The sequence below is a fragment of the Bufo gargarizans genome, chromosome 2 (assembly GCF_014858855.1).
Source record: "Bufo gargarizans isolate SCDJY-AF-19 chromosome 2, ASM1485885v1, whole genome shotgun sequence".
In the NCBI taxonomy this organism is placed as follows: domain Eukaryota; kingdom Metazoa; phylum Chordata; class Amphibia; order Anura; family Bufonidae; genus Bufo; species Bufo gargarizans.
Genome location: NC_058081.1, coordinates 681,240,314 through 681,255,338, shown reverse-complemented (window position 1 = coordinate 681,255,338; position 15,025 = coordinate 681,240,314). Strand labels below are relative to the sequence as shown.

At 43.9% G+C, this 15,025-nt stretch overlaps 1 protein-coding gene across 1 annotated transcript in view; it reads right to left on the bottom strand.

Moving 5' to 3' along the window:
- Positions 1-825: 825 nt before the first annotated feature.
- Positions 826-15,025, bottom strand: part of LOC122926301 (zinc finger protein 585A-like) — a 64,763-nt gene continuing 50,563 nt past the window's right edge. The window contains exons 5-6 of the mRNA XM_044277672.1: positions 6,590-6,644; positions 826-2,651 (exon numbers count right to left, since the gene is read on the bottom strand). Of these exons, the coding sequence (XP_044133607.1) occupies positions 1,333-2,651; positions 6,590-6,644 (1,374 nt within the window). The 3' untranslated portion in view covers positions 826-1,332. The remainder of the gene's footprint in view (positions 2,652-6,589; positions 6,645-15,025) is intronic.

Sequence of the window (15,025 nt, the reverse complement as noted above, 5' to 3'; positions counted from 1 at the left end):
GTTTAGTTAGCGCTCAGCAGAGCAGTGGTTGATTAGTATTTTGGACCTAAATCTAAAGGCTGTATATTTGTAGGACCAATGGATGTCACAGCACTAGTAGAAAGTATATGAGCCAAAACAAAAATCTCTGAAAACACGACACATACAACGATAAGTGAAGTGTCTTTTATTTCATGCTCTGGGTATGATACTTATAGAGCCGACCCTAGTGTATGATACATCAAGACAAACATATATAAGGCATAGATATAGTGAACAATGGTGATGCTGTCGAGGAACATATACAAGACTTTTTTTTATCTTTAAGCAGGTTGTTCACCCTCTGGTGGCCGTTCTGGCAAAACCCCCAGCGTACTCAGACTTGCAGAGGTCTGATCTACTTGTGGAGTGGGGAGCAAAGAAGCCAAGAGGATCAGGGAAATAGGATGCCTTACGTAGGTCAAGCATCACTGGGTGTTGTGCCTAAAAGGACCACAGGGGTGAAAAACCCCTTTAAAGGGAACCTGTCACGTTGAACACGTGTTTGAGCTGCAGGCGGCATGTTATACAGCAGGAGAAGCTGAGCAGATTGATATTTAGTTTTACGGGAAAAGATTCAGTAAAACTTTATGTATTTTATACATTTAAATTCCTGCTCATTCTGAACTTTGACGTCAAGAAGGAGGTCCTATCGGTGACTGACAGCTATCTCTGTATGTGTAGTCATGGAGGGAAGGCTGTCAATCACTGATAGGACTGCCTCCCTGACATCAAAGTTCAGAGTGAGCAGGAAGTTAAATGTATAAAATACAGGTTATACTCAATCTTTTCCCATAAAATTTTAGATCAATCAGCTCAGCTCCTCCTGCTCTATAACACGCTGTCTGCAGCTCGACACCATGCTCACAACAAGTTCCTATTAAAGACTATTTGAATCATGATCAAGTACTGTATCAATATGTCTGCATACATTATAAAACAATTACATGGAGCGTTGTTACTTCTCCCCATGTCACTCTCCCCCGCAGTGTGGGTGGAGGTGTCAATACAGTGATAAGAAGCAAGGTTCATGAGGACAATTCATCTTCACTGCTCTGGAAGTAAACAAGGCTCTTCATCCGTTTCCTATATCCCCAATATTTTTATCCATGGACCTGGTCACAGTGACCTCAAGGAAATATAATTCAGTTATCTAGGAGATCTGGGGTAGGTACACCCAAAAATAACTCTTCTTATAGACTCTTTAAGGTCAATGAATAACCTGATATGCAAAAATATGTAAAAATGGTTTCACATATGAATTATATGATTTCTACTACGATCTAATTTTTGTATAAAACTCTTCCCACATTCTCAACATGAATATGGCTTCTCTGCTCTGTGACTTCTCTCATGCCTAACAAGATTTGATTTCTGTGTAAAACATTTGCCACATTCTGAACATGAATATGGCTTCTCTCCTGTGTGTTGTCTCTCGTGTGTAATAAGATTAGATTTATGTGTAAAACATTTTCCACATTCTGAACATGAATGTGATTTCTCTCCTGTGTGAATTCTCTCATGTGTAACAAGACTTGATTTGAGTATGAAACATTTCCCACATTCTAAACATGAATAAGGCTTCTCACTTGTGTGACGTCTCTTATGTGTATCAAGTTGTGATTTATATGTAAAACATTTTCCACATTCTGAACATGAATATGGCTTCTCTCCTGTGTGACTTCTCTCATGTGTAATAAGATTACATTTACGTGCAAAACATTTTCCACATTCTGAACATGAATATGGTTTCTCTTCTGTGTGAATTCTCTCATGTATAACAAGACTTGATTTTTGTGTAAAACATTTCCCACATTCTAAACATAAATATGGCTTCTCTCCTGTGTGACTTCTCCCATGCCTAACAAGATTTGATTTATCTGAAAAGCATTTCCCACATTCTGAACACGAATATGGCTTTTCTCCCGTGTGTCTTCTCTCATGTGTAACAAGTTCTGATTTTTGTGTAAAGCATTTCCCACATTCTGAACATGAATATGGCTTCTCTCCTGTGTGAATTCTCTCATGTATAACGAGATTTGATTTAACTGTAAAACATTTCCCACATTCTGAACATGAATACCGTTTGTATCCTGTGTGACTTCTGTCATGTGTATCAAGATTTGATTTATTTGTACATTTCCAACATTCTAAATATGAAGATGGCTTCTCTTCTGTGTGACTTCTCTCATGCCTAATAAGATTTGATTTATCTGAAAAGCATTTCCCACATTCTGAACATGAATATGGCTTCTCTCCTGTGTGAATTATCTCATGTGTAACAAGATCTGATTTATCTGTAAAACATTTCCCACATACTGAACATTGATATGCTTTCGCTCCTGCTTGAATTCTTCTTTGTGTAGGAAAACCTGAACTTTTTGTGAACTCTTTACCACAATGAAATTTTTCACTCCCTTTCAGATTTGTATGCGTGGTAATATTGTGTGATTGGTCAGGAGAAGGTTCCTCATGATTAAGGGGATTATATGATAGATCTGTACTGTAAAGTCCAGGATATACATTAACGGTAATGAGGTTTTCCCTTGTAGAGCGCTGCATGTTGTCCTCATCTTCAGATTTATAATTTAATAACAACATGAACTTTCCCTCAGAATTCTTGCTGGGATTTTCTGTGAAGATAAAAAATTGGAATATGTTATTTTTTTTTAAAAACCATAAAGAATAGAAATGTATGACATACCTATGAGGCTGAAAGAGGATCCATCAGGAAGCTGAGATATAAGCCATTCATTCTGAATCCACTTCTGGCTTTGGCTAAAAAACTGCATGTGTGATTTCAGCCTTAAAAAGATTTCTATAATTTTCTGATGAAGTCTAGGATTCTGATTTACATCCAGTCTTGCCTTTTATTACATTCAGAAAATCAAGCAAATATTGTAAAAGCCTGACCATGTCTGAGAACCAGTCCTGTACTATGCCAACTATTTCACATAATAGAATCCGTCACCACATTCATTATTAAGTAAACCTTAGACCTGATGACGTCAGTAAACTCAGTAGAGTTTGTGTCATGCCCACGTGGAGCTTAACCAAGCACTTTTAGTGCACTGCCTCCTCCTGCTAACGTCTCACACTGCTCAGTACAGGCGGCAGCCTCCCTGGCTTTGTAATGAGAAAGCAGCATTTTCCGAGTGGAATTACAGCCTCTAATTCCATGTGCTGCATCTGTAGCAGCAGGGGAGGAGGTACATGGAAAGGTGCTTGCCAGTTAAGACATAGTTGGGCAGAGACTGAGTATAGCTCAGAAGTACAGGATTCATCATGCCCACTCCCACTGTCTAGCCTTTATTATTAACTTTCTGACATGGAATGTAAAAAGTAAGTACACCGGCCTCTTCAGGTCTAAGTGATCTATTTCATAATATGTGCAGTTTGTATAGTGAAATCTAGAGACAGATCCTCTTTAATATCGTTATGGACAGTCTGATCACGGCCACCGGCTACATTTAACGGGATAATGCACCATGAGGTGAAGCGCACGTCTCAGGCTGAATTCACGGACATGACAATGCTATCTGTAAGGCCTATTGGCCGCACAGTCACCAGATCTCAGGTTTATAGACATCTGTAGAAAGAGTGGAATAGACAGAGTGAGGTCATCAATCAGAACCTGTAATAAAGGTCTCCAGCACCTTGTTGGGTCCATTACACTAAGAATTCAGGATCTTCTAAGGGGAGCGAGGGTCCTATCAAGAATTAATAAGGTGGAGCTAATGAAGTGTCTTGTGAGTGCAGGGAATCATCACTGAGACGTCTGTGTCTGTACAATAATCACATGTGACATCGGAGCTTCCTGATAATCATGGAGCTGAGGACTGGAGTTCACCGACAGGAAGCCAAAAACACCACAACCAAACATCTCTAACCCCTTCCCGCACCATGTTATAAATGTACGTCATGGCAAGTAGCACATTCCTGCACCGTGTTGTATATCTGTGGTATAACAATAGCGCCTGCTCAGGAACTCAGCCGCCGCTATCAGCAGTGGGTGTCACCTGTAACATGCATCTAACAACCTTCTGCAACGGCCAAGATTGGTTCTGGGGCAGATTCTGCCCATTTACCCCTCAGATGCTAATCAGTAACGACAGCTGCATCTGAGTGGTTTATGGATGGAGGGGGCTACCTCTCTACCCCATCAGGCCCCCCGCGACACGATCACAGAGTCCTGATCGTTGCTATTGCCAGATACACTGGCACAATACACTGCAATAGATAACAATACAGTGTATTGTACCAGCGGCCCAACTGTTCTAACAGTCCCCGACTAGAACCTAAAAAAAGTGAAAAAACAAAATAAATAAAAATAAAGGCTTTACGCCTTATCCACTTATTTATAATTGTTAACAAAATGAATAACCGGAAGCTATTAAAAGATCATGTTATTTATTCCGCATGGTGAATGCTGTTAAAAAAATAATATTAATAAAAGACAAAAAAATGACGCAACTGCTGTTTTTGTCACCTTAGCTCCCATAAAAAGTGTTTAAAAAGGCATATGTGCCCCAAAAATAGTACCATTTAAAACTACAGCTTGTCCCACAAAAAAACAAGCCCTCAAACAGCTGACTTGACAGAAAAATAAAAAACAATTATGGGCCCTAGATATGGTGATGTAAAAAAGTGATTTACAAAGTGATTTTATGATGCAAAAGTAATAAAACATGATAGAAACCTATATATATTTATCTTCTTAATTGTATCAAATGCAGAATAAAGTTATTATTATATGTACCGCATGGTGAACCCCATAAGAAAAAAATAAACTGGAGATTGTAATTTTTGCCCATCTCACCTCTCAAAAAACGAAATAAAACGCAGTCATGTGTACCTGAAAATGGTGCCAATAAAAACTACAGCCTATCCTGCAAAAAACTAAAAAGGCAAGCCCCACACAGCTGCTTTAATGGAAAAATGTAAGCTGTAAGCATATGCAGTTGTTTTTTTAATTAAAAACTGATTGTATGATGCACAAGTAGCAAATCATAAAAAAAACTCTATAAATTTAGAATCAAGGTAATTTTATCAACCTGCAGAATATAATTATAATTTCACTTATACCTCACAGTGAAACCTGTTAAAATAAAAACACAGACAACTGCAATTTCTGCCCAACTCACGCAAAAAACCACCCCTCACACGGCTCAGCCACATGGCACTCCTTCCCTTCTGAGCGGTGCAGTGTCCCCAAACAGCAGTTTATGACAGCATTTGGGTGGAGAAACTTTGAACTAAATTACATGGTGCTTTTTCTTCTTTTAACCTTTGTAAAAAGGAAAAATTTGAGGCTAAAGCAACTTACTCTTAGAAAAAATTTAATTTTTCATTTTTGTGGTCTAATGTTAATTTGTTCTATGAAACACTTGTGGGGGCCAAACCATCACTACACCCCTAGATGACTTCTTTGCGGGTGGGGTGTAGTTTTAAAAACAGAGTTATGTCTTGGGGTTTCAGGGGCATTTCAGGTTTGACACGGTCACTCCAGTAAAATCTGTATTTCTAAAGCTAAGTGGTGCTCCTTCCCTGCTGAGCTCTGCTGTGTGCCCGAACAGCACATTACACCCACACATGGGTGTTACCGCACTCAGATGAAATGCTGTAACAATTTTGGGGGTCCTTTTTTACCTGTTAATCTTTGCAAAATTTTAGAATGTTGTGCTAAAACGACATATTATCGTTAACATTTCAATAAAACCCTGTGACCTGTAGTAAAATGGAGGGAACTGGCCAGAGGACGACCTTGTCTTGATGAAGGACCAAGAAGGGTGAGCGACTAGACAAGACCGTCAACTCAGAAACCCTGTGGAAAGACGTGACGGCAACCAGGAAGGTCACTTCATTTCAGGAGTATTCAGATGAAGAAACCATTGTTTGGACAGTTGAACTCTCAGAGGTAGCAGTTCCCTGGAACTTGAGGCCTTGTCTGCAGAGACATACTCATTTTCCTGCAACTTTGCTCACACTAAACTGTCCAAATCAGTAACTGGAGGCAGACCCTGGTCTATCACCCTGATAACCTAGCTAGTAAACAGATTTCAACCAGGTACTTGCCACAATATTGCCACTGAGGTGACATAATACATGGAAAATGTATGTTTTTAACCATACACAGCATTTAACTTGGTTACTGAAAATTAACGGTTTCAGCAGTAATTAACCCTTTTTTCTGTGCCCCACTGGGGTACTGCACTTGAGATCCAGAACCGGGTAATCGCCATTGCCATTTTTGGGCACCACAAACAGGTTGGAATAGAAACACTAGAACCGTTCATTTTCTGGTACCAGGACAATTACGTCTTGGAATAGGAGCATCTGAATGGCTTGAAGCAGAGTGAAGCCTTGACTGAGAGGATGGACGAGCAGTCCAAAAAACAACAAGGGGAGGCGTGGAAGACAATTGTAGTTTGTTTTCGTCCCAGACGACTTCCTATATGATTATTTCACCTGATGATGGGGTCTTAAAGGAGCTTTCTGGGATTTCAATATGGATGCTCTGAAGGCACCAGGACAGAATCAGATATCACTTTCTCCATTCATGATTCCATACCTGTGGTGACATCTCCTGGAACGTCCTCCTCCACCTCACTCTTACACGGGGGATCGCCCATCATCCGCTCTTCTTCATCCTCCACTTTAATATCAGTCAGATCTTCCCCCTGATTTGTCATCTGTAACAATTCAGGACAATACAGCAGACAGGTGGGAAATCTAACAGATCCACAGAAGAGACCCCCACAATCTATGACCCCTCTATGACTGCAGGACCCCCCTATATAGATGTGTATAGGGCTCAGCTCCATCTACCTGAGGGTTCTCTGGGAGCTTCTTCTCTGAATAGTCCTGGGAATACAGAGGACGGGGACATCTCTCTGGTGGATTTCTCCTCCTGGATCCATCTGTGGAGACACAAGCACACAGTGACAGATCTACAGGAGGCCATGTGTTCCGTCTGTAGATCAGACTCCTCTCTCAGCTGAGAGATCTTGTAGATGATGTGGTGAAAGCAGAAAAGAGGTGATGACCTGTGATGTGTGGACAATTGGATGAGATCACCTCAAAAACGGACAGTCATGTTGGGTGTTTCAGACACATAGAGGTTATTACATACCAAAAATGGTCCAAGGAGGGGCAAGCAGTGACCAGGGCACAGCATTTTGGGCACCTCAGGCTCATTAATTTGTGTCAGACACTGTTTCTGCAGCTTACATTCACTGTGAAGGACAGTGTAGGGCGGCCGCTCGGCTCTTCCTGTAATGTCACCTCCTCCGGCCGCCGCATAGCACAGATATCCTGATCATAGTCATAAATGGCTGAGATGGAAATGCCCCTTAAAAGAGTCTTCTGCCAACATCTGGTACCAGACACCACAGGACACCTTCAGATGTCTTGTAGAGCCCACAATTCGAATAGTCAGAGATGTTTTGGCAGCATAAGGAGTGTAGCTGGCCGGCTAAGACTTGTCCTAGGTTGCTAGTATAGCTTATATGTGTATACTGCTAAACCTGCCAATAACCATATTGCATATGTTTATGTGTTAGAGACAAAAGCAGAGTTATTTACTATGACATCATGTTTGGATGTCATATATCTGTTATATATTGTGTTCACAGAAGCAGAAAAGATAATATGCCTTTAAGATTTATTTTGTAATGTAAGGTAAGCTCAGTGACACAGCAGAAACAACAGAAAGTATAGTGTTAATCTGTTGTTACTGGGCAGAAGTCTAGACCAATCACAGCCAGCTTCTCATAAAGCCTGTCTGGGAATTCCCCCAACTCCTGCTGCTAGAATCATTATCCACCAGAGACAGGAGCTGAAGAGACATTCACTCCACTGAGAGCTGAGTTCTATGAGAACAAGAGGCCAAAATAGGTAGTTAAAAAATTCCAAGCTGCAAATTGCAAGCATTTAGATTCCATATTGCAATCAAAATTGCATACAACCATACCAGATCATACTCAGCCAATCTGCAAATAGTCACTGCCAACTGCATACTGCAAGTAGAACTATTAGTCAGACCTCAGATATACCTCTCAGAGAGATCATAAAGTGCTTAAATAACCTAAAGTGAGAGTACAGATACTCAAGAGAGGAATATATCCACCATTTTATGTTGAATGACAAGATTGAACAGTTGAACCACCCTCTTATGCATACCGCCATTGTGTGATACTTTATTAAACACGTGTCATGTACATGGACTATCTGCTGCGGAGGCGGCAGTGTTATATATGAAGAAAAGTTGACGTTAATAAAGAAGTTATTTCCAGCATTTGTTGTGCTCTTTACACCTACTGTTTCCATAGAATGGCCCTAGAGGGATTACAGAGTAATAGACAGTCTGGTTAGACTAACAGTCAGAGATATCAGAATTCTTCTAATGTCACAGCACAAAAGGCACTTCATAGTGCTGTGCCTGCACAGTGGAACTATTACCCTCAGAGGGCGAAGTGATAGCGCTCCTCAACTTGCACAGTAATGAGCGCATTAGAGCAGCGAAGCACCAGCATATACCGCCGCGCAGCAACTATTCCCTGACTGAGCAAGCAAAGACTACACTACATGAATAACGTCCAAAGAAAGATAAATCCTCAATACCTAAAGATACTAAGGAAGAAAAGAAAGTATCTGTATTCTCTTGCAGAGTGAGGGAAGGAGAAAGCAACGGCACATCAATGGTTGTACCAGTGTGCAATTCAAATCCTAAAAGGAGGAACTAGAAGGTATATGCCTATGCGCTACTGGATGCCCAGAGTGACGTCCCCTTCATTGATCAAGAAATGTGCAAGAAATTACAAGCGGCTACAGAACCAGTGAAGCTCAAACTCACCACAATGACGGGGAGAGACACATTAGTGAGCAGTCAAAGGACTGAGAGTTAGAGGACTTCATGCAAACTGCACATTGGATCTACCTCCAGCTTATACAAAAGACAATATACCTCTAGATCGAGATCACCTACCTGTGAAACAGCCAATGAATGGGAGCACCTATCTGTCATATCTCATGAAATGTCCCCACTGAAGGAGTTTGGTGTTGGACTCTTGATAGGCTATGATTGTCCTAAAGCCTTGGTACCACGAAAGGTAATCACATGAGGAAAGGGTCAACCCTACGCTGTTCAAACTGATCTAGGATGAGGTGTTGTTGGAGGAAAACAGCAGATCGCAAACTTAAGACAGGTGACAGGATTGTGTCATCGAATATCTGTCCAAGAGTTACCAACTGTAAGTCCAGCAAAAGTAATCAAGATCCTTGAATCTGACCTTGCAGATATAAGTTCTAAAGAAAAGAGTGTATCCCAAGAAGACATAAAGTTCGTACACACTCTAGAAGTAAGTATTCAGCAGAATCAACAAGGTCATCTTGAACTGCCCTTACCTTTTAGAGAACGACCTCGTCTGCTAAATAACAGAAATCTTGCCCTAGCAAGATTGAAATGGTTGAAGAAAAGGATGGGAAGAGATCCCAAATTCAAGCAGGATTATTTGAAATTCATGGAAGGCATCCTCGAAGAAGGACATGCAGAAAAAGCTAATAACCAATCTAAAGAAGGAGAAGTGTGGTACATCCCACATCAAGGTGTTTACCACTCAAATAAACCAGATAAGATTAGAGTAGTATTTGATTGCTCAGCAAAGTACAATGGTGTTGCATTGAATGATCATCTACTAAAAGAACCAGATCTTACAAACGCTCTGCCTGGAGTACGCTGAAGATTCAGAAAGTATCCTGTAGCGGTCATGTGTGACGTTGAAAATATGTTCACCAGTTTCATGTGAAGAATGAAGATAGACACTTCCTGAGATTTCTATTGTGCTCCTCCATTACATGTCACTGCACACACGTGTATACACTGCACATGACGGCTCTTACCCTGTGATATAAGAGGCTGGTGCTCCTCCATTACATGTCACTGCGCACACGTGTATACACTGCACATGACGGCTCTTACCTTGTGATATAAGAGGCTGGTGCTCCTCCATTACATGTCACTGCACACACGTGTATACACTGCACATGACGGCTCTTACCTTGTGATATGAGAGGCTGGTGCTCCTCCATTACATGTCACTGAACACACGTGTATACACTGCACATGACGGCTCTTACCTTGTGATATAAGAGGCTGGTGCTCCTCCATTACATGTCACTGCACACACGTGTATACACTGCACATGACGGCTCTTACCTTGTGATATAAGAGGCTGGTGCTCCTCCATTACATGTCACTGCACACGCGTGTATACAATGCACATGACGGCTCTTACCATGTGATATAAGAGGCTGGTGCTCCTCCATTACATGTCACTGCACACACGTGTATACACTGCACATGACGGCTCTTACCCTGTGATATAAGAGGCTGGTGCTCCTCCATTACATGTCACTGCACACACGTGTATACACTGCACATGACGGCTCTTACCCTGTGATATAAGAGGCTGGTGCTTCTCCATTACATGTCACTGCACACACATGTATACACTGCACATGACGGCTCTTACCTTGTGATATAAGAGGCTGGTGCTCCTCCATCATGTCACTGCACACACGTGTATACACTGCACATGACGGCTCTTACCTTGTGATATTAGAGGCTGGTGCTCCTCCATTACATGTCACTGCACACACGTGTACACACTGCACATGACGGCTCTTACCCTGTGATATAAGAGGCTGGTGCTCCTCCATTACATCTCACTGCACACACGTGTATACACTGCACATGACAGCTCTTACCTTGTGATATAAGAGGCTGGTGCTCCTCCATTACATGTCACTGCACACACTGCACATGACGGCTCTTACCTTGTAATATGAGAGGCTGGTGCTCCTCCATTACATGTCACTGCACACGCGTGTATACACTGCACATGATGGCTCTTACCCTGTGATATAAGAGGCTGGTGCTTCTCCATTACATGTCACTGCACACACATGTATACACTGCACATGACGGCTCTTACCCTGTGATATAAGAGGCTGGTGCTCCTCCATCATGTCACTGCACACACGTGTATACACTGCACATGACGGCTCTTACCTTGTGATATAAGAGGCTGGTGCTCCTCCATTACATGTCACTGCACACACATGTATACACTGCACATGACGGCTCTTACCCTGTGATATAAGAGGCTGGTGCTCCTCCATTACATGTCACTGCACACACGTGTATACACTGCACATGACGGCTCTTACCCTGTGATATAAGAGGCTGGTGCTTCTCCATTACATGTCACTGCACACACATGTATACACTGCACATGACGGCTCTTACCTTGTGATATAAGAGGCTGGAGCTCCTCCATTACATGTCACTGCACACACGTGTATACACTGCACATGACGGCTCTTACCTTGTGATATTAGAGGCTGGTGCTCCTCCATTACATGTCACTGCACACACGTGTATACACTGCACATGACGGGCCTTACCTTGTGATATAAGAGGCTGGAGCTCCTCCATTACACGTCACTGCACACACGTGTATACACTGCACATGACGGGTCTTACCTTGTGATATAAGAGGCTGGTGCTCCTCCATTACATGTCACTGCACACACGTGTATACACTGCACATGACGGCTCTTACCTTGTGATATTAGAGGCTGGTGCTCCTCCATTACATGTCACTGCACACACGTGTATACACTAAACATGACGGGTCTTACCCTGTGATATAAGAGGCTGGTGCTCCTCCATTACATGTCACTGCACACACGTGTATACACTGCACATGACGGCTCTTACCTTGTAATATAAGAGGCTGGTGCTCCTCCATTACATGTCACTGCACACACGTGTACACACTGCACATGACGGCTCTAACCCTGTGATATAAGAGGCTGGTGCTCCTCCATTACATGTCACTGCACACACGTGTATACACTGCACATGACGGCTCTTACCTTGTGATATAAGAGGCTGGTGCTCCTCCATTACATGTCACTGCACACACGTGTATACACTGCACATGACGGCTCTTACCTTGTGATATAAGAGGCTGGTGCTCCTCCATTACATGTCACTGCACACACGTGTATACACTGCACATGACGGCTCTTACCTTGTGATATAAGAGGCTGGTGCTCTTCCATTACATGTCACTGCACACACGTGTATACACTGTACATGACGGCTCTTACCCTGTGATATAAGAGGCTGGTGCTCCTCCATCATGGCCTCCTTGTACAGATCCTTGTGTCCTTCTATATACTCCCACTCCTCCATGGAGAAATAGACAGTGACGTCCTGACACCTTATAGGAACCTGACAACACAATGACACCGTCATCACCCAGACCCCTCCAGTGCTGTTACTGGAGAATTTCCCAGCATTCCCAGCAGTGTCACCTCTCCAGTCAGCAGCTCCATCATCTTGTGGGTGAGTTCTAGGATCTTCTGCTCATGTATCAGGGGGTGAGGGGGAGGCTCTGTGATGGGATGAGGGGTCCTGCTCCACCCTCCTGTCTCCTGGAGATGGATGATGGGAGTCACACAGTCCCCCGATGTCTTCTTCACTATTGTGTACTCCTGTGGATGGAGAGAGACACTTAGGGAATAAACCCTTCAGGGACCATGTACTCTCCTCCGGCCCTGTCCTCCTGGTACAACGTGCCTACTTACCTTCTCATGGCTCCTACAACATGACTATTGGTCACTGGTCACATGATACATCACTCACCATATTGGGGGCTGATCTTCAGGTTCTCCATCACTTGGAAGGTCTGGAGGCCGTTCTCCAGGACCCTGGACTCTTCCTATCACTTCCTATGATGGATTCTCCTTCCTGATGTCTGACTTGTTACAGAATACAATACAGAGGAGAGAAATCTAGAAAAGTTTACCTCTCCGCTCAGCAGGGAGATGATCTCCAAGGTGAGGTCTAATATTCTTCTGATGTTCTCCTTCCTGTCCATCCTTGGTGGTCATTCAGGAGAAGAGGAGAGAACTGGAGGAGCTGGAGGCTTCTAGTACTGCAGGCGCCTTTATGAGAAGAGGAGAGGAAATCATCCAGGGGACAAGACCAGATGTCACCTCCAGAACCGCACTACCTGAGCCTGGAGGGGCCCCGCTTCTCAGAGCCCCCACCACATGGATTCCAGGGCCCCAACATGGAGATCTCTGGTGGCTCCACAGGAGATAAATGTCTGATAGATGCAGGTCCCACCTCTGGGCTGTGCTCAGCTGTGTCCAGAACTCCTAGAGAAGAGACTGGAGAGAGCTGAGCTCAGGCCGGGCCCCCGCTCCATTCATTCTCCTCCTGGAGGCAGGGGCCCCTCACCAGGACAGTCAGCGGCCAGCGAATGATGACAACTCCCACTATCCCCACTACTCCTCCCCCCATCATACTAAGCTGAGGAGCAGAGAAGGATTCCTTGTGTGTAATGGAGGAGAATCTCCAGAGGTGACATGTCTGAGCTCTCCACCACACTGTATCCTCACAGCTCATCTTACCTGCAGGCTGGAGGAATGGCTGATACCAGAGAGAACAAGAGCCCTGACTACCGACCAGGACCTGCCCAGTGTCTGCTGCACTGCCAGAGCTGAAGGACCTGCGGTGACGTCACCGTCATGTGATCAGTGCAGGGGGCGTGGCTCAGGAGAAGAGAAGAGGTGGTGAAGGACCTGGGGTGACGTCATAGTCATGTGATCAGTGCAGGAGGCGGGGCGTGGCTCAGCAGTGACTACCGACCAGGACCTGCCGAGTATTTGCTGCATTGCCAGAGCTAAAGGACCTGTGTTGACGTCACCGTCATGTGATCAGTGCAGGGGGCGGGGCGGGGCTAAGCAGTGAAAAGGAGAAGCGGTGTTGAAGGACCTGTGGTGACGTCACTGTCATGTGGTCAATGCAGGGGGCAGGGCTCAGCAGGAGATTATTGGTGGCGAAGGACCTGTGGTGATGTGGACACCATGTGATCAGTGCAGGGGGCGGGGCTCAACCCTATGGAGAAGAGTGGGTGAAAGCCTTGTGATGATATCAGTCACACGAAGAGGCCGGGGCTTTGTGATGAGTTTAGTATTTTCTCTTCTGATTTCCATTACTAACAGGCTGCACATGCTGAGAGTTGTAGTTCTTTCTTATAATTATAGTCTGAATGCTAGTAAATACAAAAAAATCTTCTTGAGAAACGTCAAGGATTCCAGATCCAGAGTTGTGGAATAACATCCGATTCTATTGGAACATGTAAATCCAGTGAGAATCGGGGTCACCGGCTCCTTGTGAGCTGGGGTCGTGCACCTATACGGCCTGGCCGCAGAAGTTGTCCCTGGGAGAAAACGCATTACAGAAATTTGTCATTTATTATTATTATTATTATTATTATTATTATTTATTATTACAGCGCCATTCATTCCATAGCGCTGTACATGTGATAAGGGGTCACATACATAATACAGACAATTGCACTAATCATAAACAAGGTGAGTTACAGACTGGTACAGAAGGAGAGAGGGCCCTGCCCGCGAGGGCTTACAATCTACATGGTATGGGAGAAGGACACAGTAGGTGCGGGTGACGTTGGTCGTGGCGGTATAGAGGCAGCAGGGTCATTGGTTGTAGGCTTGTCTGAAGAGGTGGGTTTTCAGGTTTCTTATGAAGGATTCCACTGTAGGTGAGAGTCTGATATGTTGGAGTAGCGAGTTCCAGAGTGTGGGGGATGGATGGGAGAAATCCTGAAGCAGATTGTGGGAAGAGGCGATAAGAGGAGAGGAGAGAAGGAGGTCTTGTGAGGATCGGAGAGTGTGTGTGGGGATGTATCGGGAAAGTAGCTCAGAGATGTAGGGAGGGGACAGGTTGTGGACGGCATTGTATGTATTTGTTAGTACTTTGAAGTGGATTCGTTGGGCAATGGGGAGCCAGTGAAGGGATTGGCAGAGGGAAGAAGCAGAGGAATAATAGGGTGAGAGGTGGATTAGTCGGGCAGCAGAGTTGAGGATAGATTGGAGGGGTGCGAGAGTGCTAGATGGAAGGCCA